Raw genomic sequence first — 26,893 nt, 5'->3', positions numbered from 1 at the left:
AACTCAAGGCAGTACAGTTCCCAGTACCTCTATACCCTGCCTAGAATTCACAAGAAGGTCTAATGACACTTGCAAGGATGTAACCTGAAAGTCAGATCCCACTTAATCATGCTCAAATATAGGCTGTGAGAATTTAAATAAACCTAAACCAGGAACACAGTGAAGACAAGGTGAAAAGTGACAACAACTCAGAATTTGTGCTGGCACCATACATTTTAATATTCCACATAAGCAGAAGTGCAACAAAAGCTAAATTACAGAACAGCATCATAACACATCCAACATGAGTGCCTACGTGATCTTCAGTGCTTCAAATACAGTGAAGTGGCTACCAGGCAATAAACTAGTGACTAAATATCACACCTGACTTGATGTTTGTGCATTTACCTATCCTTTTTGTACAAATACCTGAAAATTTGAGTTCACAGAAACTAAGGTAGTAAGATAGAAAAATGTTAAAAGTAGTAAGAATTACAAAACATAGGCTGTCAGAATGACTTAACATTAATTTGACAATCTATTTATTTCTGTAATTGTACATATACATATGTTATCAATCAACTACATTTGTAGTGATAAAAGGCACCTTTATAGTGTTGCATATCCTTCTTCAGATTATTTAATACACTGTGAAACTTTATTCCTTTACCAAGTTTTCTCAAAAGTCACCAAATCATAATTTCTAACAGAGAAGAAAAAGAGACTTCTTAATCACAGAAGTGTGGCAGATATGCTATGCAAAAGAAATGGCTGAAAATACTAACATTAATTTCTTTTCAAATTACTGCACCTATTACAAAGTCATGGAGTGCAGCTCTCTGCTTGCTGCAGAAAAAAATTGAGACTGAAAACACATTGTAATTAATGATGAATTAATGATACTTAATTCATTCTGACTGAAGCAATATGAAAACTTGAAATGATTTTTAGCCATCCTGTGACACAGAAGTAACTCAATTTAATCCTGTGAATTTACACCCAAGTAAAACAAACTGTCAGCTTGAAATTTAAAAAAAAGCTAATTTATAAAAAAGATTACTAAGAAAGTCCAGCAAGTTTCATTATATAGAAGAATAAAATTTTATATTAAGAGGGAATTAAAATAAGAACTGCATAATGTATTATGAAAAAAAAAATTGACCTACTCTTTATATGTCTATACAATCAAGTATAGACAGAGCTTCTGTCATCAGGAAAGAGGGAGTTAAAATGCCTTTCCATTTCTTTCCTTTCCTTCCCTCTCTAATGAACACCTGTTCAAAAGGAAGGGCTATGAAAAGAGCCAGCAGTGTAACAGGAAGGGTAGTGTGTTTGGAGGAAATCACTGATCCTTCAGTGGGCACAGAAGCTTGGGCTGATTTCCAGGGGAGATAGATTCTGATTTGTTAGTTGCACTACTTTCATTGATATTTATAGCAAGATCAAATCATGAACAGGCATCACTATTCGCTGCTCCATCACTCCTGTTATTACTTATCTTAGAAACTCACAGAATATTTTGCAACAGTCAATGCAAATGGTAAGAGATCAAACTACTAAGTTATAGCAGCATTTCTCTCTGAGCTCAACCCAAATTCAAATTAGTGGGTACAGCAAAGGCATAATTTGAGTTCTCTACCAACTTAATAATGAGCTCCCTTGGAAGTGGTGGCACTCCTGCTGTTGAAAACGGTTACAATTTTTTGGGCCAAGAAATCAGTCTGAGCTCCTAATTTTGGAGTTTGTAAAATTTAAAAAGAAGCTTATCAGTATCTAAAAATCTGAAATATTTAGCACAATCTGTTTCAGCACTAAGTGTCTTAGTACCAACAACAGAGTCAGAAAGGAAAAAGACAGATCTAAGAGAGAAATCCAGAAGTTAATTTTATCTGACTGATGCGATGAATGTGATTTTGTGCCCTTTACTGTCATTGCCATTGTGAGAAACAGCTATACTACAGATCTCCTTGGAGAATAGCAAAGCATGAAAAACCCTCACAGCAAAGCTATTAAAACCCGAGTTTTAGAATCAAAGCTTGAGGCTTGCTGAAAATCGAAAAAACCTCAACCTGGGGTACACATTTTTCCATTTCCTCAGCAATCTCATTTATAGCTCTGGGTGTATAGCTATATCCATGGCAACAAAATTAATGTTATGCAGGGAACAGTGGCACCCTGAAAATATCAACCACCAATTTTGTCGTCTATCAGTTTATCACCAGCTAGTCAGTGCTTTACATATTTGGAAGTTGAAGAGGAAAACTTTCTACTTGCAAACACAAAATGTTACTTAGCAATTTCTGTTCTTTTTGAGTCCAAATATACTGTGCTGATCCCATACATAACAGAGTGTTTTAAGCAACATATGATTTTTGTAACAGTAAGACTTACCAATCCACTTAAGGCTAAAATCCAGATGTAGGAACCAGACGTTAAGAGCTGGAAGACAAGGGAAGGGATTTAAATTTTTGTTTTACGAAATTATTTCTATATGAACCACTAAGTTGCAATATGATATAGGTTATGCACTCCTGATGACAATGGGAGACGTCAGACTGTTACTTCTATTAAAATTCAGTTTACCATTAAAAAAGAAAAAGTATTCCAGAAGGAGCAAGTGGAAAAAACACAGGGATCCAACAATTGTTCTCCTTCTACAGAACAATACATTTTATTTTCATATAGCTTACTAAGTATAACAGGATGTCGGTTATAGGCCGCACAGAAAACAAGTCTGAAAGACAGACTAAAGCAAAGGAAATGACTCAGCAGCAAGAGGAGAAGAGTTCCAAGCAGGCAGGCACTCCAAGTGAAGCTCTCAGACATGCAGTCACAGACAGAACTAAGCATCAAAATTAAGGAAATAAAGTTCTTACCCTGTGACATATTTGCTGACATGAAATCACAGAAATAAGCTGGAGCAAATTTTTTTTAAAATCCTGATAGGTCAACATGGCAGCCCATTGTTTCTAGCAATGTATGTGACTAATCACCTGGAGAAGGTTATTACCAAACTGGAAAAATGGACTGAAAGCGGTTACTAAAATATTTCTGTGTGATGCTGACTGAATCGTGAGGACACCTTCCCTCTAGAGTTCTGACTATGGAAAGAATGACTTGAGATAAGGGCAGAGTTTACAAATGAGGAGAAGGCAAATGAGTCTTCCCTCAGGCTCTGTATGATGGCAGCAACCTTTCAGGCTCATCAGGGAGAGACTCCGCAGAAACATGGGGCTCAGTGACAGCACTGATCCATGCTGGGGGACTCAGTGACAGCACTGATCCACGCTGGATCCATGCTGTGTGTACGAAAGCAAAAGGTAAAAGACATGATGGAAAACAGCCTACACAATATCACAGCTTTCCCAAAGACTGCAATAATAGTGGAATTGAAGGGTTCAGAAGAGAGGAAACAAGATTTCTGAGAGATCAAGAAAACAAGGTGCTGGAGCAGAAAGTGAAGGAGACCAAAGGCTGAACAGGAAAGAGGATGAATGAAATGTTCATGTGGAGCACAAGCCAATATTCTGAAACTGACTACTTCTAAAATACTCCCTTACCACATTTGGTAGAGAGTATCATAACTATGGTGTTTTTCCCATTGCTCATGCCAGAGCTACTTTTGAATCCCTAGAAAACACAGAAGTGAGCCTAATTTCTCATAAATTTGCAAATCTCCTATTTCACCATTCAAGTTGTGACAGAAGTGTCCATTCATTTCTAGGCTGCTGGCTTTGGGCATTCTTAATTGTTGTCTGAATCATTACTAGTTTTATATACCAAGTAGCTATATTTTTTCGGTCATATTTCACGGAATAATGCATTATGTTGCTGTGCTCTATGTTACATGTGTCACATGGTAATGCATGGCATACAAATTAGATTAATTTAATAAAAGTGAAATTTAGCTAAAACCTTGATTGTTTACTAACAGTCTTACCATGAAAAATACTGTATTCTACAGCTTTGTTTGAATTCTAATAGACAAGGTTAAAATAAGCAAATTCAAGAATATAAGCAAAATAGAAAGGTGAAAGGTAAAAACGCTTTAGGATTAGGTTCCATTTTAATCTATTTTGGTCTAATTCATTTTACTGACCAAAAAAAACCAAAACTGTGGAATTGGCTATGATATTTTCCCACATAAGACAAGATAAGAACAGATCACTTGCTAACCATGATGGGATAGTTGCTAGCTAAATGTATGTTGAATCATGCATGTGGAAGCATCAAAATTCATAGACAAACAGAAATACTAACTACTAACTACATTATTAGTTTATTAAAAGATGAACAAGCAAGTACATACCATACCTGTAAACCCAGTATGTAGACCAGAGACTTGTTTGTTATAGAAAAGTGGCCCAATACTTGTGTCACCTGCACTCTTGGAATGGAGGAATAAAATGGAACAAACAGTGCAAACACAGGACCCAAGCTGCAAAAAGAAAGGGACAGATGGTTAGAAGAATTATACTAACAACAGTAATGTCAAACAACCAAAAGGAGTTAATTTTAAGTACACAACAATCAAAATGTTACACCACCTTGCAAACAAAAGTCTTCCTTGGGAACCCACACTAGGTAACTTCTGGCATTCTGGGTAATGGATTCATTAGCAAATAAGAACAAGTGACAAAAAGTATTTTATTTTCCAATGTTTAGGACTGGAGGCAGAAGAGAAGGCAACATATTTTATGTAATAGCAGATTCTTTACATAAAAGCACAGCACACAAGAAGAACAGCAGTAAATCTCCTACATCAGAACAAATATGATTCAAATGAACAAATGGTAAGGACTTTACCTTTCCCAAAAGGTTAAGGAAGCCACCTCACTTATGAAGCCAAGCTCCTGGTATTTATCCGGACTTAATGTGTTTAGAGTATTGCCAATAGAGTACAGCATCTAAGATGGGAACACTGACAGTTTGATTTAACTTCCCTTTGCCAGTGACTTCCATGGCCCTACAAATAAAACTTCCTTTAGGGTCCTCATCTTAATCACAACACAAGATTTTAAACCATTACTGGAAGGAGATTCATAGAATCTTAAGACTTGAAGCACTTTTTACAATGACCAGATGCCTAGACTGATCTTGTGAACACAAGTTATTGCAATTCATTCAGACACTCAAATTTGCATGTCATTATTTTTACACAAACAAAATACACCTGTATAAACACATGCAACACATTTTAGAAATAAACTGAAATTACTGAAGTTGTAAGAAACAAAATGCTATAAGAAAGAAACATGCAAAAATTATTCTTCATCTGAAGTTATTCCATTGTAGACAATATTCACTGAATAAATCAGGTTTTATATGTGAAGATAGAAGAAAAACAAAGAAAAAATATCTTTTCTCTTCTTAGAAAAGTAATTCTAAATTATTTCTTTCTACTCTGACCAAACTGAGAGAATACCACAACTGTAGCATGCTTTTCAGGTTTTATTGATCCTGTGATAAACAGTGACTCAGACACAGAGATTTCACATGCAAGAATGCACTCAATCATAAGATGGGAAAGTACAAAAAGGAATTTCCTAAGACTGCAAGTGTATTTTAAAGAGATTAAAGAATGCTAAAAGGTTCCCTAAATGTTAGTATTAATTTATGTCAACAGAGACCACAGAAAGCACCACCCCAGCCAAGAGTAGCTATCAGCTTAATTCAAAGTCTGGTGTCTGACACTGTTCAGTATCCAAAAACCTAGAGGAGCTGGAGGAAACTTAGTGATGGGCCTTTTCTCCTAAAACAGTAAGTTCATAGGCTCTACAGAGGTATGCTCCTAAAGGCATCAGTGTTTGTTTTTTAGACAGAGTTCACATCTAATAAAAATAGGTATTACCCAAATATCCATTCAGATATCTTTTTTAAAATGTCAAAACTGGTGCCCTTCAAAATGCTGTGTGAAACTAATTTGTACAGGCAATTCCACTGTGTGAAAAGTCATTCCAATTAATTTTAAACTTTCAACTTTCTTTATATAATTCTGTACTTTGAATTTTTCCCTTTATTTTCTGTTGCCTTCAGTATTTTCAACAGTTTACTAATGCATTTTTTAGAATATCTATATGGGGATGCTGCTTATCTACAGCAGGTCTGTCAGACAAGTTATGCACAGAATAATACTAGAATATGGCTTACACAATAAAGTATAACAAAAAGGATGGTCAAGGACAATCTGGACCCACTGGTGAAAAAAGGGACCCAGTGACAAAGGACAAGAAAAAAGCCAGGGCACTCAATGTCTTTTTCCTGTCAGTTTTCAGTGGTTAGTTTTGCCCTCAGGCCTTGCAAGTCCCTGAGCCTCCGGTGGGATTGGAGCAACACCTGCTGCGAAGGAAAACATTTTGGAGGTTCTTGATCCCAAGTGATCACACAGGAGGCAAAAGGACCAGATAAGCCGCACGCTGGGGGTTCTCAGGGAGGTGGCCAATGCTACCTCACTGAAACATCACGGTGATTAGGGCAGGTTCCTGACTGGATAATTGCACATGTCACACCCATCTTCAAGGAGGGCAAGAAGAGAATCTTGACAGTTACAACGCTCACCTCAATCCCTGGGAAAGTTACAGAGCAAAACTCCTAGGAGCCATTGCCAGCTACATGATGGACAAGGCAGCTGCTAATATCCCATATGGATTTACCAAGAGTGACTCTGGTACTGTGGGTAAGGAAGGGGAAGATGGCAAATGTTGTACAGTCTGACTTTAGGATGGCCTTTGACTTGGTTTCTTCTTCAGCCCTTAAAGAAAAACAGGGATATGCACTGCATAAGCAGTGAAGATTTGAGGGAATCTGGCTACACTGCTGGACTCAAAGGGTTCTGATCAGCAGCACCAACTTTAATGGCAAGCACTTACTAGCAGCTTCTCTCATGGATCCATACTGGGATGAACACTATTTATTGTCTTTATTAAACTACCTGGATGACAAAGTGCACTCCCAACAAGCTAGTGAGTGAAATCAAAATAGAGCGAGCAGTCAATACTTTGGAGAGCAGGATCACATTCAGCTATTCCTTGATGGACTTGAGAAATGAGTCAACATTAGGAATGTTAGGGAGTTCAACAGAAGTAATAGTGCACTGAGTCTTCCATCTGGGTTGGAAAAACCTTGGGCAATGGCATAGACTGGCTAGAAAAGACTTGCAGATAAGGAGCTGGAGAATCCTTTGAGTGTTAGTCAGCCTTTGAGTGCTACTTTATCCTTGCAGGAAAGGTCAATCACATACAGGGCAGCATTATCAATATGTTGCCATAAGGCCAAAAGAAGTAATTGCTCAGCACTTCTGAGACTAAATCTAAATCATTGTGTCCACTTTAGGGCTTCATGCTTCAAGAAAGGTATTAATATACTAGAGCAACTCCAGACAGGATAATGTATTTTACCAGGCTGCCCAGAGTTACAATCTCCATCTTCAGAGATACAACTTGGACATTCTCGTTGGACATGTTTTGAACCCAGGACTGAACTAGATGACTGTCAGAGATCCTGTCAAACCTAAACTACCTTATTGCTCTGTGAAAAATCAAAGCCTTATTTCCAGAGCTCATGACTGCTGAAGGAATTTCTGTTCCTGTATTTCACTGGGCAGCTACAAACATCCAACCACATACTGCAAATAAAAGGACTGGCTCTTAACTCGTTAAGTTATGTTAATTAGTTGTTTGGTATCATAGATCAGATTCAACATCTACAAGTGGAAAACATTCTTACTGAAGGACTACTTCAGTGTTTTCTTTTCCTTCACTTCTTTCTTATCCTCCTGTATTTGATTTTCCTCTCATCTCTTTTAGTCTCCTTTTCTGTGCTTTCCCTCCTTTTGCAGCGACCTCCAACCCAGCCCTTTGTTCATTATACTATAAGACTATCAGGAACATCCTTTCACGTGCCATGATTAACTTCTACTAGAAATCTGTGATGTCTGTGTGCAAAGAAGGGCTATAGATGCAAGCATATTCTGACCTTGAACTGAGTTTTTGCCCACTTCATATTTAGGAAGTTAATTTTAGTCACATTTTCATAGAAAATGAAATTTTCAAACAACCCAGAAAACTCTAAAACCTGAAAACTGAATTCTGGAGTTTGAACATTTACATGTCCATCCCAAAGATGTACTATAGTAGCCATCTCTACAATAATTATATCCTCATTTTGAAGAGCACATTAAATTTCAACATTTAAAGTGAAACAGAAACACAGAGACAAGATAGGAACATTTTACAGCATATACATCTATGAGATTGGGTTTGTACAAAGAAATAAAAAAAGACATATACAAACAACATCCTTGAAAAAAATAAATCAGAGATGTAAAAATTGTCTGAGAATAAAAAATCAGGGGCAGGTACATCTTACAAGAGAAATGCACTATTTAAAGTCTAAAAGGGTGACTATTAAATGCAGATTAAAATAAAACATTAGCACTAGCAAATATATGCACACAACAAGAAAAATGGTTCTAAAATGCATGAACAAAGGGTTAGAAAGCTAAATAAATGTAGCTTCTGCAAAAATGCTTGCTGCTGTCAACAGAAGTTCTGTGGGATTAAGTCTGCAAAAAGAATCTATTTTATTCAGAATGACTCACTACACTTACTAACTGCGGTGCTGTGTTTTTCTTCATTCAAGTTCTCCAAAAAACCATCAAACTGACAAATTCACAACCATGTATTTTTTAGGGGACTAAAAATATCACTTATAAAAAACAGCTGCAGATGATACAGGCACGCAAGCAGTGCACTTGGAATTCAAGTTACTAAGTAATTTCAGTGACCTGCATTCCTACAGTCAGCCCAAACACTGCCATATTACACTTGAGGTTCCAGCCTTTATTCTGAACATGCTAAATATTCACAATAACATTCCTTAAAATTAAGTAACTCTGTGGAATGTGACTACCTTTGATGGTTGCCTTGGACTCAAAAGACCCTCCTACTGCACCCAATCCTTTCACTACACATAAGCAGGACAGCCCATTGCCTGAGGTCTCTCAATAGCAGCAAAAGCATTAGGCTTTGTTACCCAGTATTCACTAGCTAATACCAATGTTTCACATAAAAGCAGCAAGAATGCAGAAAAAATTTAAAAATGCATCTGGAGGTGAAAAGAAAGGTTCCTCCTGTCCATGGATATCCCTGCAGAATCTGTGCAACTTGCAGTTCATTAAAATTTGAGGCTAACAATCTAGCCAACAGTTTACAATTCCCTCATGAAGGTGGAAGTCAGACACCTATCCTAAAGTAAGCTTTAAATTTTCATGCCAAGACTATCAAACAATATATTTTGTAACCTGCGGGGTTCCATGTTCCTCATCTTGCCCGTCAAAATCTGAACAGTGTTTGTACATATATGGTAAACACAAATGTATGTCTGCACATATATGGTAAACACAAACACCTTCTGACACACAGCAATTTTTAAATTTACATGTCCAAATCCTGGAGCAGTCAAACAGATATTGGACCAAGAGCAGCTGTATCAGAACAGAAAACAAACAGCTAGAAGGATAAACAGTTAGTGAAAGAATGCAACCTGCACCATTTATCTCAAGCAATTAGCTTGAGCTAATTTCTCATCATGCTAGGCTGGATTGGTATCTAATATACCAGTGTGACTCAAAGGGTACAATCTAGTACTGTATCTTAATCAAATGAAGGCAATATTTTATCAGATCAAAGCAGGAAACACATACTGGTGTTGTTTATAAAGATAAAACAATTCTGAAACAAACTCTTCCTTTAATAAGAAGCTGGGGTACTAATGTCAGCCGTTGAGCAAAGACATATTTGCGTATCTCAAAATTTCCATTTCTACAGCAGACCTTAGATGCTGGACAGGGAACCACACTGTGGTATTACTTTGTGTACATATGAAACAAGTTCCCTGTGCAATTTCCCTTTAAGCAGTCCTGAATTCTCATTACTTCATTTAAAGCAATTTTACTCACTGATGAAGCTGAATAATTTAAAAATTATTCAAAAACAAGTAAGGAAAAACAAATCCAGAATAAAATAATCCAGAAGAAAAATAATCCAGAATATAATCGGTAAATTTCCCCAAAGACTTTCTGAATGTGATGTTAGACATTAAGACTGAGGAGCTGAAAGCCCTGGATAGAGCCCTTCAGCTCTTTGGCATCTAAAGGGAATCAAGTCGTGTACAGTGGGAGTTCAACACAAGAAAAATCAGTGTACGGTGTCAACCAAGTGCTCCAAGTAGGTACAAGAGTAGCTCACAAGGCTCTGTGCTCTGCTATAGCAAAAACATTTCCTATAATACAAAGTAACTTTGCCATTAGACCTGTATTTATTTGAGGTTTTCTGATGAGAGGGATGTGTTAGTAGAGATCCTAGCTCTCTACACACCTTCACCACTACAATGTCAGCCAACACCTGTGCTGTGAATACAGCCCTAACATTTCCACAGAGGCATCCTGCACTCTGCATGGGTTGGACCCGCCAAAAATACCCTTATCATGCCTTGTTGGTTGTTTAAAATCAGGCCACTAAATGAGGTCATGAAACAGTCCTTTGCAGTCATGAATGATCAGTATCAGTTTCTGGGGAAAATCCCAGCTAGCTCTCAACCACAGCCTCTAACAGCAAACGAAAGGATTTTTCATCTACCTCAAATCTCCAAAACCCTCTTAACAAACACACAATTTAACTTTTACATTAAAAGTTCTTCACCCAGAAACAAGGTTATTTCAGGTACAAATGGGTTAACTCACAATTTGTCATCTCATTCCCTTCCTACTTCCTAGCCACTCATTCTTGTCAATATTATTTTAGGGGATTCAAATTTGTGCTTTAGAAGCTTTTGATCTTTCATGTATTTACCATACTTTTTCATTATCATTATTATCACTGCTTAAAATGTAATAAACAACTTACAAAGGCAGACATTTTTACTAATCTCTCAAAGACACAGAGTTCTTTAATTCCCTCATTGATTTTTGAAAGGCATTTCTGTAAATCCTCATCATTATGATACTAAAACCATACTGGGAATGTCCACGGGCGTTTGAGACATCTGCTTTAACACCACATCTCGGTATGTCTCAGTTTTGAGGTTTCCTCGTGCTGCATCAGATCTTGTTGGTAAGAAGAAGTTCTAAGTATGTACTGATTACACAGCTCTTTGCTGTAAATTAAGGTATTTTTAACTTCAAATGGCAAATAAACAAAGTTTTTCTCATATGAGAGGGATTTTAGCCGGTCAACAATTAGTCAAGTAAACCTCTGGGTGAAGTCCCTTCTGCGAAAGTCGGTAGTGTGTAACTTCAGGGGGGAGGTGGAAGTGTTGTTTCTAATTACTCTCCTTGAGCAGACTAATTGTAAAAGGATCAAAAATAGATGCTTTCACATCCCATAAAACAGTAGGCAGCAAATCAAGACCGACACATAAACAGGGCTGGAGCTTTTTTAAGCACTTGAAAAAACCCTACCCCTCCCACAAAGGACTCACGTAATCACTCTTGAGAACAATGTGCAAGGATAAACCTTCTCAGTCAAGCCATCCTGTTAATGCCCTTAACTGCTCAGAGGATCCAAGAAGCTACAGAGATGTAAGTACAGAAAACAACTACTTTTTACTGTTTTCCTTTGCCACTGAGCAATAGCAAACAATTCCAGAAATATCTCCTTTTTTGCATTATACTGGATATTTTCATGTGGCAGTAAGGATAAATGATCTTGTATGGGAAAGGCCCATGAAAGAAATTCTCTGATATTTTATATTCCCTTATTAATATGCTACTAGTAGTTTCCACTTAAAGGATCTGTTGATCTACAGCATCAACAAGTTCTTCCAACTCCTTTCTCATAATACAGCCTTCTGACAATCACAGGGAAACATTTCATACTGCCTCAACTTAGACAATTTTTTAGCAACTAATTTAAATTATACTAGTGCAGAAGTAACTACTGTAGAAGTAGTAAGGGAAGCACTGAAGCTCTAAAGTCACTGAACCTCACAGAATAATAGTAAGAGGGAGCCTTAAAACAAATTCATGCTGTGCTTGTGAATGCATAGCTTGCTTTTATCACATGCGTTCCTTGTCTATGAAAACAGCCTTTATTATCAGCTCGAAAACTTCTCACTCTTCTCATGTAACATTGCAACAGAGCATTTTAAGAGTTCAAAGCTTTATGAGCTAATTCCTCTTTTTAACTTCTAGTGCACATTTCTTGAAAGGTTTTTAGAAGGCATTCTTCTTCTCAACTGCAATGACCAACATCTCTCTCCTTATTACTGATCTTTAGATATGTTACAAGTGGTATGATTTTTATACAGCTTCCCAATTTAAAAGGATACATTTTTCCTATTATACTAGCAAAACAAGACAGTCCCACAGAAAATAATTCAACTATCTTTTATCTAAAAAAATAAGAGTACTTGCCTTTGAGGAGAAAATACAAGAGATCTGTCTAACATCTTCATGATTGCTCCTGAAGAGACAAGGCAATTGAAAATTTACCTAGCAATTAGTCTTTAAGAGCTCAAATCTCATTTCTTTCTGGTACCACGTATAGATAATAATAAACTTAATAAAGAAGCTGTAATCTGAAGCTGTAAACCCTAAAATTAAATACTATACCTGTATGGATTTAATGTAACTCAGAAAAAAAAACCCAAACTCAAATAGGTGCACATGTTTTCTAGTACTAAAATACAAATCCTCATCTGACAACTTTTTTCTTCTGCTAGAAAGAATGTCATTTGCAGTGGCTCACACTTTTATTTTGCTTATTTGCTCTAGTTTTAGGCTCTCTCCTTTTTACATTTGGTACACCTAAGCAAGTATAAACTAAAGGGAAGTTAATAATCTTAGCATCAGTACAGCTCTTCATGTCAGTATGTGTTTTTGACAGAGATTATTTATGTTAGATAGGTCTCACACTTTTTATAGAACACATCACCCTTGTAAAGAGATATCCAACAGATAAGACCAGAATGTACCCTTCAAATTACTTCCACTTTTTCTTTAATTAGTTATGCACTTCAACTCAACTTCTTTTTTTTCCATCTCACTTAATGTAGGTTCTACTATTTTTTAGCAACACATATAACTGTCATACAACAACTGTCATGCAAAATCATAGTAGTAGACAAAAGCAATACCATAAAGATCCCACAGTCTTGTGCATATTCTGTTAAGAAGCTAAAGAATATTCTAATTCCTTATAGCCACTGTTAAAACAATTTAAGGTGCTGTAAAGACAATATTTGGGATTCTCTGATGTGTGTATTACAAATTTGGGTTTACTATGCCAACAAATTTGGATCTATACCAAAGAGGGATAAAAGTACTAGCCTGGAAACTCTCTCATCAAAATTAACTGTGGGTTGTGACCTGAGGACTCAATCCTCAGGTCATTAGGTTGACTCACCAGCCTTTAGAACACAAAATTCAACAGCTTTTGAAAAGAAATTAACAAAAAGCACTAGAAACATATGAGTGTTATAGCGTTAGAAAGAAAGAGGAAGCTTTAGGACATGCCTGTCTCTTGTGTCAGCTTTTATTAAATTACATGCAGTCCTCAGTTGCCAGTCCACACATCATATTATGCAGCTTAGGTATATGTTCTTTCTATTTTAACTAAGTGTTCTACTATGCAACTTAGCCCACACACTTTTTAATACACATAACTTAGTTGAAATCAAGCCTTTTTCTCAAACAGAGGAAACACTCTACAATAGAGATCACCTGTACGGTAAAATAGCAATACAAACTGTAAATATGTCTGGTCAATAGAAAAAAAAAAATTGAGATTAAGAAAAAAATTAAATCTACAAAAACACAGTACTGTGTATTTTCAATTTTCTACTGTTTTAAAACAATGTAAGATCTACACAGATTATATCTATAGAGGACTGTAAGATCAGTGAATCTTGCACATAAATATCTTTCCTGACCATTCCTTTAAAATAATCTATACTCTTTATGCATAGAAAAACAACATTAACCCCCAACATGATTTGTTAAAGAAATATTGTCCGTCTCACAGTGATTAAACCATACTATGTGTAGAGAGACAGGAGAGATCTTTCTACTGAACTGCTGTGCCTTTCCAAGAATATAATTAGATTCCTTAAATTAGCAACTGGACCTGGGACAAATGGACCAGGGATTCATCTTCAAAGAATGAAAATTATGAAGGGACACAGAGAAATCACATTAGATTACAATACAGAGTAAAAGCCTTCCACATGTCCCCTCTTCAGCCGAAAAGACAGATGGTGCTCCTCAGCAAAAGCAGGAGATGAGAAAAAGAAGAAATTAAATTAGCATTCAGAGAGAGCTTTGTACCACTGCTTGCACACAATCCCAACCCATGTAATCTAAGGTGTAATACTGCAACTGCTGGCTCCCAGCTTAAGTCTGTGCTTCTTAACAGTTAAATGTATGTAATATTATTATACTACATATAAAGCTCATCACACATGAACATGTCTGTGAAGCAGAGCTTTGGATTACACAGTACTTTCAGACTGGGGTCACCATCCTGTTCATCAAACACCTTTTGCTGTGGGGATTAAATACAAAATAAATGTATAAACATGAAACAATTTACTAATGCCAGTCAAATGTTTTCACACAACATGAATCTCCTACACAAGCTATTTTTCCTTCTTTAATGAGATAACAATATTGGTTTAGAAAGACACCTGCACAGATTTCAGACATGCTAGATTTTGTAAGCAGCTTGCCATTGTGCTGGGATTTTTTTCCCCAGATGGATGCTATTGCTGTGAAATATCAAGACGTACAGAGAATAGATTAGCAACTGCCCAGCTAGCAAACCTCACAAGGAAATAGACCAAAGACACTTGCTGGTCAAAAAGCAAATAGTGCTGACTTGAAAATGGCAAGGGAAAGAATATTACAGAACCACCTGCACTGGTTGCAAGCCTGGGCATAGTATTTAAACAGTAAAATTAATTTTAAACTCTCCCAGGCATAAGGTCCTCCCAGGTCAAAGCAGAGAGCAATTGCCATGCCCTTACACTGGAGATATCCTATGAGAGAGTGAATCAGAGAAATACTCCTGGATCACAGTGAACTAACTTCACAAACTCCCACTGCAATGTTACACATCTCTACCCTGCATACGTAATCCACTGAGCAGAAAAAGCAGGGATGTAGTGATGAGTTTGCCTCCAGGCACAGTAATACCAAGAGGCATCTGGAACCCCAAGCCCTGTGTGGGACACAGCCGGGGTCAGAGCAGACATCACGGGACCATTTCACCTTGTAGTGAAATATTTTAGAAGCTTACCTCGAATTGCCCAAACCATGAGATTGTGTAAAGGTAGAGACTCAATGAAATAAGCAATTGCAAATTAATTTTTGAGACATTTAAGAGAGAGACCCACATTTTTTAACAGGGATGTTGACTGACCAAAGACTAGAGTACAAATAGGCAATTTGCTTTCTCTTCAGTTCTCCAAGACAAACAGCATTTTAGAAAGTATGCTTGTATGCTTTAAATGGAAAGTTATTGGAATCCATACACAATAGCTAAAATAATATAATCTGAACTATGCAGAAGACTACATTATTATACAGACAGGAATTTTCAATACTTTATACCTTAACATTTTGGCATGTAACTCTAAGCCAAAACCCTCTGGTACTGTTTTCTTAAATTATTAAATTGGTAAGGGAAATTAATATTATCTTTCTTCCAAGTATATGCTTCAAAGTAATATCATTAATAAACCTGGAAAGCCACTGGAAGAGTCTTTAATCCAACAATCTAGGAGAGCAAAAGTTGTAGTAGTGATTCTACAGGGTAACTTCATTGGTGCATCTGGATTTGGCAGAGTAAATGGCCATGATCTCATGAGTTATTCAGGCACATAGCTCATTAAAACAGAGTAATGTCCAGCTAGTCTGAGGTTTGCAGCAGTAAGGCTGTAACATTCTCCATTTATTCTCCAATAATGCAAAACTCACAAAAAAGTATTCAAAACATTCTTTTTTCAGATACATTCTGTAGAGGATGTCATATGATAAGTGGATCACTCAGGACTGCTGCCAAGAAATAAACAGCAGCCTGACACAAGGAATTAGGTTTTTTAAAATATATCTTATCTTACTTAATAGTCCAGACACTTTTCAGGAAGAAAATGTTATTTTTAATTAAGCCCTCTCCATGATTGCCAAGAAAATGTGAAATACCTGCTGAGGTGAATGGAGTTAATCCAACAACAATTAGAGTTCAGAAGTACAAAGTAGTTATCACAGCTTGAATGATACACATTATGGTGGATTGTATCAACTTTATCATCTGTTTGGGCCACAAAACAGATAAAATCTCTCCCTCTCTTTTTAAAAAAATTAATATATTCAGGTACTGTAGCACCTAAACACCTTGGTGACTCTCAAAATGTCCATACATACCCACAGGTAGACAAAACACAAATACTCATCTACAGCATTGTAAAATGTGTTCCCTACATTAACAGTAAAAATTTGGGGATAACAGAGGATCAAAAGGAATAATTTTGCCCCTCAGGCTGACTCCCACAGCAGGCAGAAGAGCCTGCCAAGGAGCACAGCTTGGCTGACTGCACACTGCCCTTGAAGATGCATGAGCTGTGCTCCTCCAGCTTTGTCCTCATCCATTTGTGGCCAGTTTGTCCTGCCAGGGAACTACTCCCAATATATCCATGCTAGCACCTTGGATAGACACAAACACTCTCTCAGCTAGGACTCCTTCTCAATATAGCCACAGTTATATGTGAGGATCCTATTTTGAACAACAAGTTCTAGATAAATTTATTACATTAAAGATCCAACTTCATAGCACAAAATTAGGTAACATGCAATTTATGAAATTCTACTATTGAGGTAAAAAACTATATCTTTTAATGAATATACAGGTTTTTCCCTAAACTACAGCTCAATGTGTTTGTATAATAGATATTCAACATTTCACTAATGTTTATACAAAGACATATGAATGGATGTGACAATTATATGCCCTATTTTTGAATTAAAACTATTACAATTTTAAAGCAAAAAAAAAAAAAAAGCACTTAATATGCTGTATCTAGTTACTGCAATTGAACTGTTTATGATAAATCTTAGATTTTCCTTTCCTAAATATGTTGACAAAATTATTTTACCTGCATTGCAAGAAAGAGATTAACAGAAGATAGACATGATGTTGGGAGTGTGAACAAGAATTAGAAGCATTTAAATATGAGAAATAAAACAAAATACCTCAGTGACTCATGTACAGGTACCTACACAAACCCACAACATTTTATGCAAAGCCTGTTACACTTAGGTAAAACAAAATCCATCCTACACACTTTTACAGGGAAAAGATGGGAGGAAATAATACCATAACTATCCTCAGGGTAATAACTACTCCATTAATCCATCACCAAATACACTAAGACAGCGTGAACAATGCAGAATTAACTAATATAACATTACTGATATTCTTAAATCTGCACTACAGCTGGAGTTGTTATTAACTTGATTAGTTTTACTGATATTCTTAAATCTGCACTACAGCTGGAGTTGTTATTTACTTGATTAGTTCCTTTATTCAAGACACAGATTTGACATACAACCCTGAATGCCGTATTCCCATGTCTTGAAAGACAGCACTTACTTCACAAATATCTAAGAATCAGAACATTGAACATCTGTCAGTCAGAAATTACTCCCTAGTCTTCTGTCCTATCTACAGAATGCAGCAAACATTTAATGTACTACCTGGAAGTCAAATTTCTTCCTTAAGCATGTAATGTAACTAATTTACATATTTTAATACAATCATCCACATCCATTACTGTTTACAGAGAACTATTAATTGTGAACACCCTGAAATAAGCAGAACAATCTCCTCAAATCATGAAAGAAAATACTAATCTTTAAATGCTTTCACAAGTTAATAAAAGAATAATGAATGCTTTCTAAAATGTGTGGTTTAAATCCCTTAAAACTGAGAGGTATTTCCCAGAAAGACTTTTGGGAAGTACAACAGGCTACAGTTGCTTGTAAATATTGTCTGTTGAATGACAAATCTTCAGAAATAACAAAGACATGCTAATTAAAGGTACAAGACAGACCTAAAATTCCAAATGCAACAGCTTTTATCTTCAGGTAGTATTCTTGGTTAAAACAGAAGCAATCTTGTTTTGATTGCTGTTTAAATTCATAAATGGTGCCCCTAAGAGGCACCCTTTTTTAGAACAGCTGTGTGAGGAGTAACACGAGATGCCCCATCCTTTTTGAGCTTCATGCTTACATTACACAACTGTCAGGGAACAGCAGACGTATAAAATGTTTGTACTGAGAGCAGTATCAACAGAATGGTGCTATTCCCATTACTGAAATTCTGCTGGATTATTTTAAAATATTTTCAAGCCCCCTCAAATCACTGCCACTTTGCAACTCTTCTATGCTACTTATGACTCTGCAGATGAAACCATTTCTAAAATCTACTAAATTAACAAAGTGTAAAATAGTTCACCTGCACTACCTCCCTTCAGCAGGGTAATTAAAGAACGATTAAAATAGTAGACTTAAGAATTTATGTATGTAAAAATATTTGAATTAGATTTAAAAAGCCAATTATTAAAACTAGAATTAAACAAATTATTATTGGAATGTATGACCTTAAATATCTTTCCCAACCTAAACGAATCTATGATTTTATTATAATGTCAATATGATAAGAATGCTGAGAAAAAAAAGGTTTATCTAAACAAGTTAAAGCATCACAGTGTGAATTGTTAGGAACCAAAATTCCTTTACAATTAACTAAAGCACATTTAAAACATTTTGTCTGCTTGTCTGATCCTTGGAGACTTCACTTTATGCTTTATCATGTGGTTTCTTCAGCCTCTTTTTTCCCCTCAGGCTGCTTTAAACAGTCTCTCACCTCCTGAGCATCTATAGATTTCACTTTACAAATATATTACATCCCTGGTTTATTACACTGCCCATTGTCTGATTTTCTTTATTAGAGAAGCAATTGGGATCAAAGAAGAAAAGCCAAAAGGAGGCGTCTGTTTGTTTTCAGATAGTCTTGAAAAGTATTTCACAGCAATGAAGTTTCATTTCATTTTTTTTTAGTCTTATTTTGCAACAGAGGCTGTCCATTGTTATGTAGAAGTGATTTATCTACATTTCTAACAAAATGTTCCCTTTTGTTGTTTTTTTTTCTCATGTTAGGTCTACTGAGTTTCCTGTAACAACACTGGTTGCAGAAATGGACCCTTTCACAGCCTCTGAGACCAACATTTCCACCTGTGACTTATACGAGCACAAAGACACAGCACGGATATTACTGTCTGTCTTCTACGGCTCCATCTTGATTCTTGGGGTGCTTGGAAACACCATTGCCCTCACTGTCATTTTTAAAAACAGAAAGAAGATCAACTCCACCACCCTCTATTCAACAAATCTCGTCTTCTCCGACCTGCTGTTCTGCATTGCCTTGCCAACCAGGATTGCCTACTATGCCCTGGGATTCCACTGGCCGTTTGGAGAAGCGCTGTGTCGTATCACCGCGCTCTTGTTCTACATCAACACCTACGCAGGTGTCAACTTCATGACGTGCCTGAGCATTGACAGGTTCTTCGCTGTCGTCCACCCCTTCCGATACAAGATCAGAAGGATTAAATATGCCAAGGGCATTTGTGTCTTCGTCTGGTTTCTTGTATTTAGTCAAACGTTCCCATTACTTATACAATCCATGTCACAGGAAGAAAATGAAAGGACTACATGTATGGAATATCCAAACTTTGAGAAAATAGAACATCTGCCATTGATACTTCTTGCTGCCTGTTTAATAGGGTACCTTATTCCCCTGGGGATTATTCTATTTTGCTACTCTCAAATCAGCTGCAAACTTTTTCAAACAGCCAAGGAAAATCCACTGACTGAAAAATCAGGGATAAACAAAAAAGCCATCAATACAATCATATTTGTAATTATAGTGTTCATCATCTGCTTTACTCCTTATCATGTTGCAATCATACAACACATGATTAAGAAACTTCAGCAAGAACCTTTGTGCACTGAAAAGAAAATTTTCCAGAAGTCACTCCACTATACTGTATTTCTGATGAATTTTAACTGCTGCCTAGATCCTTTCATCTACTTCTTTGCGTGCAAAGGATACAAAAGAACTGTACTGAAAATACTGAGACGACAAGTGAGTGTATCAATTTCAAGTGCTGCCAGGTCACATCACGAAGAAAGCTCACGTGATGCAGGAGAAACGCAAATGACGGTACTTGCTAAATCTTCCAATGGAAAGCTACCTGAAAAATAACGTCTGTAATACACCACAGTGAACCAAGACTAAAAATCCACGGTCCACAGCAAAAACTCTTAGTGCTTCCCTATAGCAGCTTAAGTAAGAATCTGTTTCTCAGGATGTCAGGGAATCAAGGAGTGATGGACTGAAAAAGATTTGTCACAGAACAGCAGGAAAACTCAGCATTATAATCTTGTTGCTGTATCCTTTTGACTGATCACTTATTTTTTCCAGGAAATATGCATCATTGCGGATGTTCAAATTCCATGCTGCACAAACAGATGCCTGGATGTTACTAACTCAAGCAGAGCCAAATCACAGTTAGGACTGAGCACAAATATAGCTTAAAATTCAGACCAACTACAACCAGAGCATCTGAAAATTTCAAGATCTCTAGCTGAGCTCCAATTACAGCAATGGTTTTGCTGGTCCAGTCACACAGAGGAAATAAAATTTTGATATACAATGGACAACTTCTTTACTCATTTGACTATGACAAGTACTTAGTTTATAGGTCTTTGGAGGTGAAACTACATTTTACAATATTTGGAGCACACATGCCTTATTGGACAATTCACATAGAAAACATTGGCAAATATAACACATTAAAAGCTATTGAACTGTTTGGTTCTCCCCAACACTGAATGTCTCCTGTGTGTAAAATCACTCATCTTCACAAGGTGTATTATCACTTTACTCCTTTTCCTAAAGGAGTAAAAAACTTTCCTTTTAGTGTTTACTGTAAAAAGTTTCTCTCTACTCCTGTTGTATATAGATTATTTATAAACACAAATTGAAGCAAGATACTGTAATATAAAAACTGAACCATTTCAGTTAAAAAACAGCGTTACGGTGTTCTTCAGAACTTCTGCTGAAGTTGGACATAAGACAAACACTTCAGAAACCTGAATAAATGTTCATAGTTGAGACCATTCAAAAAGTAAATTAATGGATTAATTCTGATGGTGTCAGATAGCTACCTCTCCTTAAGCACTGTTTACCTGAGAGATCAACAAATGAGAACAGCAGAATTGGCTGGGAAAGAACAAGTTTTCCCATTGTGCCTTCATACAGCATATGTGTGATCCCTTTAGGCATGCTGAAAGTGGCTCAGGAAATAGACCAAATGACTTAAACACATCCGGCTGGAATCAGCTCAATACCAGCTGAGAATCCAGGATGTAAGCCCTGGGTTCCTGCTGATGTGCCCTTCTGTCACGTTTCAGTTTCCTTCCCTACTTTATTCCTGGCCCCTCTATCTTTTCTTTACCATTCTATTTATTAATCCGCCTTCACTGGCCAACACAACTTGGTAATTCAATCAAGTTGTAATGGAAAATTAAAGAGTGACTGATAATCATCAGTAAAAACTATGCCAGATGTGAGAACAAATGTTATTTATTTCAGCTGAATCTTTCTGACATTGAAATTGTACTGGAAGTTAAACAAACACATTACATTTGTCATCTTTGCAATTCTTTCCTTCCTCACATGCAAACATCTCTACCTACCTGCAAACACAGAAGGGTCGTACCTGACAAGCAGTACCGAAACATTAAATTAACAATTAATTTTTTATGGCAAAGAAACTACAAATCCCCCTATATTTCATACCACTTAGACTGCCAAAATTGAGTTTCTAATTCTAAAATACTAATTCTCTCTTTTCTAATTCTAAAAGACACTATGCAGCTTCAGAAAAGCAGTATAAGAAGAATAACTTTTATCAGAAGTTCTACTTAATTCTGTGTGTTCTAGCAGTTCTGTTCTTGTCAGCTTTTTAAATAAACTATTTTAAAACATTATTTAAGAATGTATTCCTATTGAATTAAGCAAATGGTAACCAGATAAAATCATAGACAGACCACTCATGAATACCTAGAAATGGTAGAAATAAAATACATGTATTGTTAACATCTCACTAGTACAAGCTTATTTTATTCTACTAATGTCTATGCTTTTTTGAGTTTTTAGTATGCATTTCATCTGTGATTATAAAGACAAGAAGCCTTTTTTATATTTGTCTGTAAAATATAACTTAAATATGTATTAAGACATCACATATTGCAGGTAACTGCATTCTTCTAAGTGGAAGCAAAGCAAAGATTTCTACTGAACATCCTTCTCTATCCCCATTTTCTCACATTAGCAATTCTGTTATTTTCAATATTGGGTTTTGTTTCTAAATCACATCAGCATTCCCAAACAGCTAACTTTATATCAAAATACAGCTCTAGCATGAGTCCAGTTAAATATACGTTTGAGAAAAGCTACTTTTTTCTCATTATTTAAATACTTCTCAAATGCAGAAGAAATCAATAAAATAAAAACTTCTAAAAGCTAAGATAAGCTCAGTTTCCTGACAAAAGTCCTGCAAGCACTGACACAAAGATGGACAATGACAATTCATATCTGTGGCAGCTGATGCCACTGCTCCTCCTCACTCCTTGTCACGATGCACTCGCAGCTCAATCACACTTGTGCCAATGAGGAGACTTTTCTGTCATCTGCTAAAAGCAGCAGTGAGGGATTCACTTGGTTTGGGACACTGCACGGAAGCAAAACACTTAGAGAGCATCTGTCCTGTTCCTTGTACCAGCTGCAGCATGGGGCTGGCAGCCATCACCAGAGAGATGGTAACAACCTGCTGCATGGGACCAAAGGAAAACAGTGAGAGTAAAAAGTTACAGCTGTTCTCAAATAACTGGTTTCCTCCGTGATGCCCTTATTGTGGCTTGAAGTAGTGTGAGCTTTGTAAGAAAAAATAAGCTTTTTCTTTGGGGGAAGCTTTTTATACATTCTAAGCAATGTTCCTTTCTGTGTGAAAGGCTGGTAAATGGTCACATAGACCTGGGACTCTTTCATGCTTTTCACATACAAATTAAGCATCAGCCAAGTAGCAGTAGGTTCAAACGGCTTGCTCATTGTGGGGATCTGACTGGAGCACTTCAGAAAAACTGGGTCTGTATTTAGAGGGTAAAGTCAAGTCAGGATCTTGAAACACATGTTCTTGAAAAAGCAACAGAATCTCTTTTATCTCTAAATTTTGGAGTGCCAGGCCAGGTGATTGCTAAGAGGACTCCAACTATGTGGAGTCCCAGTTCTAGTACTAACACTACATGTCCACTGTTGACATCTCTCTCAAATCCTACGTGGTAGGGAATGTGACCGAGCATATAGGAAGCAAAAATTATGATGGTGGCCAATTGGTACATTTTGGCTGTCTTTGTCCAAGTCCAGAAAAGAAAGCTGGATAGACATCTACTGTCAAACACGATCAAGTAAAGGTGCACCATGTGAAAAATCCCAAAACGCACACAATTCCAGCAGAAGAGCATCTAGTACCTTCTTTTCTTTTACTGAGAACACAAAACTAAACAGTAATAGTGCAAGTACCCTCAGCTGCCTTGGACTCTAAGGTATTGAAGACTAACAAACCATGGAGATAAAGAAGGTAGTCTCCTGTGGCTTACAGTCCCAGCAGAAGACAGGTATTTCCCAGGGGATTGCTGTTTGACTGTGTGGTCTATGGCTCTGAAAGCTATATAGATGAGGAATCTGTAAGCAGCATGGTCATCTAGCAAAAGACAGTGACAGCAACTGTCTGAAATTGTAAACATGCTACAGCAAATAACACAGTTCTTGAAAGTGGTTTGTGACTCCTCTTAAATCAGCAAACTCATTCGTGTAAAAAAAAATAAGGAAGGTTTTGAGCTTTTTAAAATAAATATTCCACGTAAGACTAACATTGTTCTGAAATTTAAAAGCTTCTACATAAGCAAGGAAAGAAGAGACTCCAATAAAACAGTGAGACAGCCTGCAATGTAGGAAAAATAAATAGCATGCAGCTGAAGAGAAAGAGAAGAAAAGCTTTGCCTTATACGACCACTTCTGGAGGAACTGAAAAGCCGTGACATACTCTGTTCTCATCTATCACCATATCTGTGGTACAGAGCAGGGGAACAACTGAAGATAAACTAAGGTTTGTATTCAGCAGTATCACACTGAGCTGGCTCAATACATAACCAGTGTGTCAACAGACACAAATTACTTGAAAAACAACAAATTCATCTGAGCGCAATATTTCCTAATACAGTCTTGGTTAATCTGCAGCCTGCAGACTAAGACTGTGGTACAGAAGAAATACAAAAACTCTGTCAAGCTGTAACACTTCTCTGAAGAAAAATGGGAATCACTGTTTGTGTAGTAAATGCTAAGATATATTTCCTCAATTTTTTTCCCCTCAGAATACTCCCTTAGCTTCCTGCAATGTCTAACTTTGAACTTCCTGAGGCAGATGTCTCATCTTTGCACATGACAGCCCTCAATCAATGTTTTCTTCCATCAGTCTGTCTGGTCCCTTTTTGAACTCAAGTAAAATATCTGTGATTGCAGCGTTTTGCAGCAAGAAATTGCACAGAATAACTACCCATGGTGTCTGGACCACTTTTGTTCACTTGTGACACCTGTTAGTTTCATCTGAAGTCCCTTGCTTCTTATACCAGAAAAGAGTGAACACAGTGACTCCCTATCTACCCTGCCCACAGAACTTGTGATTTTACAGACCTGCATCAAATCCCCTTCCTTCAAGTTATCTTGTCTCTTCTCCTGTGAACAGTCAGATAAAAGCTGTTCACCACTTCATTCAAACTCTAAAAGAAGGAAAGAAGGCAAGTATAAATAAAGAATGGGAATCCAGCTGTGTTTTTGCTGTGTGGCAGAAGAGAACAGGTTATCTCTATACACACGAGATCAACAGCATACTGATCTACTTTTCCTACCATATTAGCATAAAGGTTCTCTAAACTAACTGACAAATTTGGATAACCTTGCTCCAAGGCATGAAATAGGGAAGAACTAGACCTCAATAGGTTGGAAAAATGGACTCACATGAACCTCATGAAGTTCAGCCAGCCAAATGCAGAACTGAGCTAGAATAACCCCACACAATAGTGAAGGCTGGGCATGACCTGGTTAGAGAGCAGACTGGCCAAAAATTCTGGGCTCTGGTAGACATGTTAAAGATGAGCTAATAGTGTTATTTCATAGCCAGACATGTATGGGACTATGTTTTAAAAGAATTCTTTCCCCTCCATTTGGTACTGAGATCACGCCTGGAATTATGTACCAAGTTTTGGGTCTCCCAGTAGAACCAAGATACTTGGCATATTGGAACAAGCCCAGCAGACTGCCACCAAGAATGAGGAAGGAGCTTGCAGCACATGTTACCAGAGGAGAGGCAGAGGGAACTCAGATGGTTCAGACTGAGAAATGTTACTGCTATCTGCAACTGCCTAATGGGGAGGGATACAGAAAAGATGGGAACACCCAGTAACAGGCAAAAGGTGCATCAAGGACCAATTAAACATTAAGAAGCGTTTTTTCATCATTAGGTTAGTCAGACATTAGGAAAGGTTCCAGGAAAACTTTTGATATATCAGTCCTTAGAGATACTCCAAACTTGATTTGACATAGACATGCTGAAATTGGTACTTCCAGGGCGGGGCAACATAATCCCCAGTGGCTCCTTTCAACCTGCATTCTTTTATGACTAGCAAATTGGTCCAAGTTATACAGGAAAGCAACACAAAACTCAATGGCCTTGCAGTAAAACTAGCAAATTACATAACTTTAAAATCTTCTGGTCTTGTCCTCTATTTATGCCCTTAGCAAAATGCTGTCATTAGCATCCTCCTAAAATAAAAGAAAGGTCAAGGCATGGCATAGATTTCTTTTCACAAAACTGCATTTATTTTTCCTCACTGCAAAAGTATGAATTTCTCCTCTTCCTCTTTTGTATTCCTCAGTTGTGACAGATGTTGTGCAAAGAGCTAAACTAAAAAAAGAATATTTTGCACCTGTTGGAAGGCAGCAACATTGTGGTTATCCTATCCCCTCCAGAAAAGTATGCATTGTCTTATACCATGCAAAAGGAGAGCTGTGTTCCTCCCCCTAATCAGCAAAGCTTAGCAATTTCATCCTTCCTGTGGCACATAACTTTTAAGGGAAGTTGTGGTTAATTTAACTCCAAGGCAGCCTACTTTAAATATAGAGATGCTGATTATTCTCAACTCACCAGCCTCAAGAGTAGCCAGCCAGTGTTTCATTGGCAGCTCTTAAGTACTAGATATCTTAGTATCACAATTCTGGACAGTTACAGCAACTCTGTCTAGAAGTAACAATGACAGATCATTGTTCCCCAGTGGGACAGGGAGAGATGAAGCTCCCCAGCTAGCTGCATGTGTAAGGCATTTTTGACAAAAAAGACAACTGAAGATTCCTCACAAGTTATCACACTATAAAGACAACTCTGGGTCAATTCTTTATTTTTGTCTTTCAAAAAAATCAATGCAATGTGTTCTCAATGCCAGCTATTTGAAACAGCCTGAACACCCACCAGAACCTTACTTCATTCACTCAGATGGGGGCAAACCAACTATTTTAAATTTGCAAGGAGTAGCTACCAGGATAAACAAGTAACCTGAAATTATTGACATAATAGATTACATTGTATTAATATAATTTAGCAAAGGTGTTTCACGCTTTAACTCCTTTTAAGCCAAAAACTAGAACAGAAGCTCTAAAACTAACATACTCAGATACCAGCACCA

The 26,893-nt window shown here is 37.0% G+C and overlaps 2 protein-coding genes across 3 annotated transcripts in view; one reads left to right on the top strand and one right to left on the bottom strand.

The window, feature by feature from the left end:
- The window catches only part of UBAC2 (UBA domain containing 2), an 87,292-nt gene that overhangs the window by 25,913 nt on the left and 34,486 nt on the right, over nucleotides 1–26,893 (bottom strand). For both annotated transcript variants that reach the window (XM_021530263.2, XM_077781497.1), the window contains 2 exons: nucleotides 4,294–4,417; nucleotides 2,371–2,418 (listed from right to left, as the gene is read on the bottom strand). In XM_021530263.2, coding sequence (XP_021385938.1) covers nucleotides 2,371–2,418; nucleotides 4,294–4,417 — 172 coding nt within the window. The remainder of the gene's footprint in view (nucleotides 1–2,370; nucleotides 2,419–4,293; nucleotides 4,418–26,893) is intronic.
- GPR183 (G protein-coupled receptor 183) lies at nucleotides 11,450–20,451 on the top strand. Its single transcript, XM_021530262.3, has 2 exons — nucleotides 11,450–11,557; nucleotides 19,193–20,451. The coding sequence occupies exons 1-2, from the start codon at nucleotides 11,517–11,519 to the stop codon at nucleotides 20,295–20,297; spliced, it is 1,146 nt and encodes a 381-aa protein (XP_021385937.1). The 5' UTR covers nucleotides 11,450–11,516; the 3' UTR covers nucleotides 20,298–20,451.

The sequence above is a fragment of the Lonchura striata genome, chromosome 2 (genome assembly GCF_046129695.1).
Source record: "Lonchura striata isolate bLonStr1 chromosome 2, bLonStr1.mat, whole genome shotgun sequence".
Classification (NCBI taxonomy): Eukaryota; Metazoa; Chordata; class Aves; order Passeriformes; family Estrildidae; genus Lonchura; species Lonchura striata.
This window is presented reverse-complemented; position numbering and strand designations above follow the sequence as displayed.

Bases quoted from the DNA above. Each gene is read 5' to 3' on its own strand.
- GPR183 (XM_021530262.3), top strand. From the start codon at position 11,517: ATGCCCTTAACTGCTCAGAGGATCCAAGAAGCTACAGAGAT. The intron at 11,558-19,192 runs GTAAGTACAGAA...TTCTCATGTTAG, and splicing joins ATCCAAGAAGCTACAGAGAT to GTCTACTGAGTTTCCTGTAA.